The sequence below is a fragment of the Camelus dromedarius genome, chromosome 12 (assembly GCF_036321535.1).
Source record: "Camelus dromedarius isolate mCamDro1 chromosome 12, mCamDro1.pat, whole genome shotgun sequence".
Taxonomy (NCBI): Eukaryota; Metazoa; Chordata; class Mammalia; order Artiodactyla; family Camelidae; genus Camelus; species Camelus dromedarius.
Genome location: NC_087447.1, coordinates 11035820 through 11042593, shown reverse-complemented (window position 1 = coordinate 11042593; position 6774 = coordinate 11035820). Strand labels below are relative to the sequence as shown.

Here is a 6774-nt window from a genome sequence, read left to right as displayed (position 1 = left end):
GGAGGCAGGCAGCGCATCGCCGCCGCCGCCGCCGCCGCCGCCGCAGCCCCGGGCTCGCCATGCTCCTGGCCTCGGCCGTGGTGGTCTGGGAATGGCTGAACGAGCACGGCCGCTGGCGTCCCTACAGCCCGGCCGTGAGCCACCACATCGAGGCGGTGGTCCGCGCCGGCCCCCGCGCCGGGGGCAGCGTGGTGCTGGGCCAGGTGGACAGCCGTCTCGCGCCCTACATCATTGACCTGCAGTCCATGAACCAGTTTCGCCAGGACACCGGTGAGCCGGCCGCCCCTGCCCGCCCGCGCCACCTCCCCTCCCTGCCCGAGACCTCCTGCCCCGCGAGCCCACCCGGGCCCACCCAGTCCGCACCTCCCTACAGTGGTGTCACCAAGAGGTGGTGGTGGAGGGGGGCGCTTTACTCCCCATGATCCTCTTAAGATACCCCCTGCAATAAACGTCAGTGGTTTGGATATGCAAACCGAGCTTGAAGCCGGCCCCTAAGAAACCCCCCTCACGTCCCCTTTTAAGCGCTCGGTGGCTCCAAGTCCTCTCTTGTAGAAATTCTGGGGCCGCCCCAGCCCACAAGCAGTCCTAGCTGCTGGGAAAGGCTTCCTACTCTCACTCCTCACACATCACATGGGCTGACCCTGTTTTGCCTCTGGCACCCGTGGGCCCGCCACACGTCCTCCTGGTCACCCACCTCACTGCCTCCGCCCCTCCTGCCTCCTGCGTGGGATGCCTTCCCACAGCTGCATCCTGGGAGTGGGAACTGGGGGGAGGAAGAAGGGATTCCCTGGACGCTTCAGCTGTGGTATAGTACAAAAAGGGATGGGCCTTCCTGGGAGGAGAGACAGAGCTGGGGGATTCCAGGGCAGGAAACGCCCTGGTGGCTGTGGCATTGGTGGGTGCCTCTGCTTGGGCACTCCAAGTGCTGAAGCAACAGGCCAGAGCAGATGGAGAGAGGAGGGGGAGGGACTCAGCTTCGGAATGCCTGGCAGGGAAGCCACTCCTTTGTCCGCGATGAAGAGGCGGAGGCGGATTCCTAAGGAGAAACTGTCCCCAAGCTTCCTCCTCAAATGGTCCCCTGGGGGGGGGAGGCACTAAACTCCTGTCTTTTCATGAGAATCAAGTCGCCACTGTGGCCACCACAATCCCACTTCCCAGCTGGCTGGGCTTTCCAGGTCAGAGCAAGGAATAGAGCCCTCAGGTTGGAGGTCAGGGTGGCGGGTCATTGGCAGGGCAGAGCAGATGCATCTCTGCTTGGCCCAGGGAGCCCAGGGTTAATTGACCTGGGACAAGTCTGTCTCTCCAGTAGTCTCTTCACGGAGGTGGGGCGTTGTTTCTGGAATTTTGGCTGGGCTTTCCCAAGAGTGTGACTGGAGAGGCCTGGAGAGGCAGGTGTGGAGAGGAGGGACCAGAGAGGATGACTGGAGAGTCCCAGAGGGTCAGAGAACAGCTGTTTGAGCCCGGCATCTCCGCCTCCTTGGAAAGCCCCCACATCCTGTGGGCTAATTAGGATTGTCATGGGAAAGGGGTATCTTTCCACATTCGTGTCCCCATCTTTGGTCATAACTCCCAGCAACCTTTTTGCCAAGGACTTTGCAGACACTTGGCCGATTGAGTAAAGATTTCTGCGGAAAGGATTCCAGAAGAGTTAGCATCTGGAGGGGCTTAAACCTTGGTGGGAAAGAGAGGGAGGTGGAGCTGAGAGAGACAGGGAGGAGATGGGACTAAAAAAGGAATGTGGGGAGATTGAGAAAGAGGATTAAGTGTGGCCGAGGGGGGAAGGGGATAAGGTAACTGTAATTTTAGATAGACCTCCTCCAGGAGGTGAGAGCGGAGGCATCAGATTGTGTGGAGGGGAGCCTAGCCCTGCAGGTGGGACCAGAAAGACTAACAGTCAAGACACACACAGGGGATTCCAGTCCTGCTCAGAATAAATGGGCAGGTATTAACTTTTCTGTTTCATTTGAAATCTCAGCAGTATATGGAAAGGCTCCTCGGTGACCTAAAGTTCCCAGCCTTGTCCCACATTTGGGAAGCGGGAATGTTTAATTGGGGTTTAGCGGTGTCTGAGGTGGGCATAGGACCTAGGAAGGGTCTTGGACTGAAGGGCTCTTTCGACAGATAATGAAGTGCTGGAGAAAACTGGGTTGGAAGACGGACGCTACCTTCCCCCAGGTCTGATCACTCTTTCCTGAGGACTGGCTGACCACTGCCTGCTGGTCAGCAGTTAAGCCAGAGGCTGGGGCTCCTCAGATTTTACACCAGGCTGGCCCTCGATCATTTAAGAAACTACCCCAGGATGTGTTTTGCCTTCTTGCCTGTCTCTTGAGGCATGTGATTCAGACTGCTTTGGTTCCATCCACAGGCCAACGTGTACTGAGCGCCTCCGTCCTTAGTGCCAGGCCCCGGCTGGGTGCGGAAGGCACTGGGCTGAATTCCCAGGAATGCTGGGTCTGTCAGGGAGCTTGTCAAAGTAGAATAGAATCTCTGGGTCTCTGGGCCTGGAAAGCCCCCTCCTCTCCCTTTTCCACCAACAGACACACAGTTCCTCTCAATATAGCTCATTGATGAGGCCATGACAGGGTAGGAACTTTAAACCACGGGCTCCCAGGCAACCTCGGCCAAGCCCTGGCAATGTTTAATTAAATTACCCTCCGTCCCCAAGCCACAGTTTGAAGCTGGGAACCAAAAACATCCCCATAAACAAAGAAGAGCTGTAAGTCCCCTGCCCAGAGGCGATTCCTCTCTCTTTTTGTTGCCTCCTCTATGTGGGGACATTTCCTGACATGGGAGCATAGTTTTTTCAGAAGTTGTCTGCCCTGCTGCCCAGTAAGTCCTCAGACTCTGCACTCCCCTGGGCTCAGAGTTCATCCAGCCTGTCTTTGGGGAGATGGCTGGGAGGTTGCAGGTCTCCTTTGCCTGCCTCTGTGCGCCCTGGGCCCTTCTCCTTTTCCAGACCGTCTCTGAGTCTGAGTATATTTGCATCCTATGCTGGTCTCCTCTAGACATTCTGGGCTAGAGAATGGGGAAGAGACAGGGCGAGATAGAGGTGACTGGGTCTTGGCCATTTCCAAAAGCCTTAGTTGGGACCTCTCCGCCCACGATCGTTTACTTTGACTGGGCTGACCTGTTTGTCTCGTGGGGCAGTGGCTGGAGCGCTGTACTTTCCCATCGCTTTCCCCCATATCTTCCAATGCACCTGATCACTGCCATTTTCAGGGCCCCGCAGCAGGATGCGGGGAGACCCGGACTGGCTGTGGGAGACATGACTAGGCTCTCACTTTAGACTCATTGACCTACTTGGTGACCTTGAGCAAGTCCCTTGACTGCTCAGCCCTCATTCTCCTTTGTAGAATGAAGAGCAGCCTTAAGGCTCCTTCTGGCTCCTTTCCTCCCATCATGCAGATGGGCAGGTAAATGGGTTTGGCCCCTGCACCCGTGATGATGCTAATTAGAAATGACATGGTGTGAGGGAGGGTTCTTTCCAGCTCAGAGTTTTCTGTGCAGTTGTTCCCTCTTTTATGTCTTCAACGCAGTGAAAAGAATCAGAGGGAGAGTAATTAAAGGGTTTGACAGAAGCAGATTTCTAGTGCCCCCCTCTGATAGTACTCTGACCCTGTGTGAGCACTGGAGTAGTGGGGGCAAATGTCATGACCACACCATAGCTACAGTGAGAAGGATGCACCAATCACATTGCACACATTATCTGGCTTAATCCTCAGTCCTCTTATGAAGGACCCATTGTTCTCATTTCATAGGAAAGAAAGCAAGTTGAAAAAGATTAAGTTGCTCCAAGTTTTACAGCTAATCAGTGGCAGAGCTGAGACTCCGAATCGAGTACCCTTTGTTCGATGAACACTTATGGACCACCTGCTCCATGCAGGCACTGCTCCAGGCATGTGGGATATAGCAGTAGTAAACCATCCAAGACTTTGCCTTCATGGAACATTCTAGGAGGGGTGCAAGGTGCTGGTAAGAGAGGCCTGGGGTTTCCCAGGAACGCGGTGCTGCGTGGACATGGGTGAAATGCCCTGGAGACGTAGGGTCGTGCCTGGAAGGTGTTAACCCTCGTTTCCCAGGAGCCCGAGCAACTTGGGTGTTTGGGATGTAGGTGTCTGAGTTGCTGGGAACATGTTTTTCTCTTTCTCTTTCTTCCTCCTTAGTCTGTGAAACCCTTTATCCCTGGTCCTTGGGTCTCTGCCCCATAGGAGCAAATGGATTTCCTCAGATCATCTAGCTCAGCATCCTGATTATATAAAGATCCAGAACTGGCCCATACCAGATGGAGTGGCCTCTAAAAATAAGCAAAGAATATACTCCCACCATCTCTCTTGTCCCACAACTTCTTTGGTTCTGGTTTTTAACTAACCCTCTAGGGCTGAACAAAACTCAACATCTTTCCCTTCTAAAAACCAGCTCTTCCTCTGGACGCCGCCTCTGCTTGTGAGATGGTGTCACCATTTTACCACCTGCTGGTGGTCAAAGCCTCAGGAGTCTATGACTCATTTTGTCATTCTTTTTGGACGCCCAGCATTTACAGGCACATAGAAGTTGAAACTTGAGTGTGAGCGATAAACACTGCGATTGTTTGCATGCAGATCCCCGGCCCCAACCCGTGGAGACGCTGGCCCTTAGTTCTGGGGGGTGTTACCGATCCGTCGTCCCCCAGGAGATTCAGAAGCAGGTGATCCTGGAACCTCACTTGGAAAGCCTTCAGCCACTCACGGTCACGTCCTACCCATTACCTCTCTGTAGAGTCCCTCCAGGCTGCCATCTGCTTTTTATTTTTGCAGCCAACACCCCCGTTACTTCTTACGTGGAACTAATTAACAGAGCAGCTCTGGTCTCCACACTTCTCTGCATCACAGACCTCACTGGTTCCTCATTGCCTACAAATAAAACCCATCACATCCTGGCGTTCCGGACCATCTCTGCCTTGGCTCTAATACCCCTTTCTGGGTTTACCTCCCTCTATGTCGCTGTTTGCCTCTACTCCTGCCAAATAGATGTCCCATTTATTCTCATACGTTCCCTCTGACCCACACCCCAACAATTCACCAGGTCTCTTCGACTGAGACGCCCTCCTTGATCATTTTCACCTGTTGAAATTCTCCTTTGCCATTCAGGTCCTGTGCTCTTTGTCATCCATTACTTGAAATGTTCTCCAAATCATTATTCATTTATTTAGTCGAAATTTTATTGAGCCCCTGGGACATGCCAGGCATGGGGGGGATACCACTGTGAGCGAACTCCTGGATACCCACACTCGTGGGATTGGGAGCCTGGTGAGGTAAACAGACATTCATCAAATGAATCACACAAATAAATGTGTAACTGCAAATCAAGATAAGCGCTAGTAAAAAAGGAAAAAAAAAAAAAAAGGAATGGAAACTGGACCTGGTCTGGCAGCCCAGAGAGATCTCCTTGAGGGCATGAGCTGAAATCTGAAGGGTGAGCAGTCAAGAGTATGCCAGGGTGTTTAGGGGGAGGGACCAGCCTTGTGAAAAGGCCCAGAGAAGAGAAGAGGCAGTGGGGAGAGACTGCGGGAGGCCAGTGGGGCAGAAATGTGGGCAGAGGGTATTAGGGCGGGAGGAGGCCACAGAGGTTGTGGGTGGAGAGGCTCTCGGTCTTGACCTAAAGGGGAAGTTCTGGAAGGGATTTAAGCAGGTGCAGATGTGGTCAGATTCCTGCCAACACTGCATTTGTTTGACTCCCTTCTTGTGACATAATACACTTCATAGCTAGGCATTCCCACACTTGCCTTGTTTTAGACTGTAAGCTACTTAAGAAGGGCCTGAATCTGCCTTCCCCACAGCAGCCGATGCATCCTGAGCAATATGGGATAAATGATTAAATGCCTTCAACCTGGCTCGTTTATGGAGCCTTCATTCCTGCCGGCCCTGCAGTAGGCATTAGAGTCCAAAGAACTCTTTGGCGGTGTGTCTGCCTCCACCAGGGCCCTGGCATGAACAGGGACACTGGTGCCCATCAGGCATAAGCAGCTGTGTACCCAGACTTCTCGAGGGTGGGCCCCGGACTGGGAGAGTGTCTCATGAAGCGGATGGCGTTTGGCAGAAGACCTGAGCGGTCAGAAAATTTTAGTAGCTAAAAATAGCAAAGGAGGGCATTTCGATAGATGGGACCTGGCGAATAGTAGGCGTGGGGGTAGTCAGGGAACTCTGAAGGATGGCAAAAAAGAGGCATCTGCCCAGGGCAGAGAGGAGGGTAATTCTGGAAAGGTGTGTTAGAGGCAGGGGATAGTTTCCAGACATTCTGGGCCAACAGTGCGGCATATCTGGGACTGATGACACTATTGTGAAAAATGCCTTTAAAGCACGTTTATGAGAATCAGTCAACTGCATTGGCCCTGCCACCCTGGAGAGAATATAAAATCGTGCCATTTAAGTTCTCTAAACTTAATTTCCTTGTCTTTAAAAGTTGTTTCATAGGATTGCCATATGGGATAGGTGAAGGTTCTAAGTAACAAAGATTGTGCAAATAGGAGTTATATATAAATTCTCCCTCCCTTTCTCTCTCTCTCTCTCTCTCTCTCTCTCTCTCACACACACACACACACCCCACTGTATCCTCTGGACTAAACTTTCCCTATGACTTCTCCATCCCACTTAGACATAAAATAAAAAATAAATGACAATAATAATCACCAGCTTTTACTGAGTCCTTGCCATGGGACAGGTATTACTTTAGTGCTTTATTAATCCTCAAATCCACACTTTGAACCTGTCTGTCTGGGACCCAGACAGATGAGGCAAC

At 52.5% G+C, this 6774-nt stretch overlaps 1 protein-coding gene across 1 annotated transcript in view; it reads left to right on the top strand.

Moving 5' to 3' along the window:
• DTX4 (deltex E3 ubiquitin ligase 4) overlaps positions 1-6774 on the top strand; it is a 32651-nt gene continuing 25877 nt past the window's right edge. The window contains exon 1 of the mRNA XM_031459536.2: positions 1-270. Coding sequence (XP_031315396.2) covers positions 60-270 — 211 coding nt within the window. The 5' untranslated portion in view covers positions 1-59. The remainder of the gene's footprint in view (positions 271-6774) is intronic.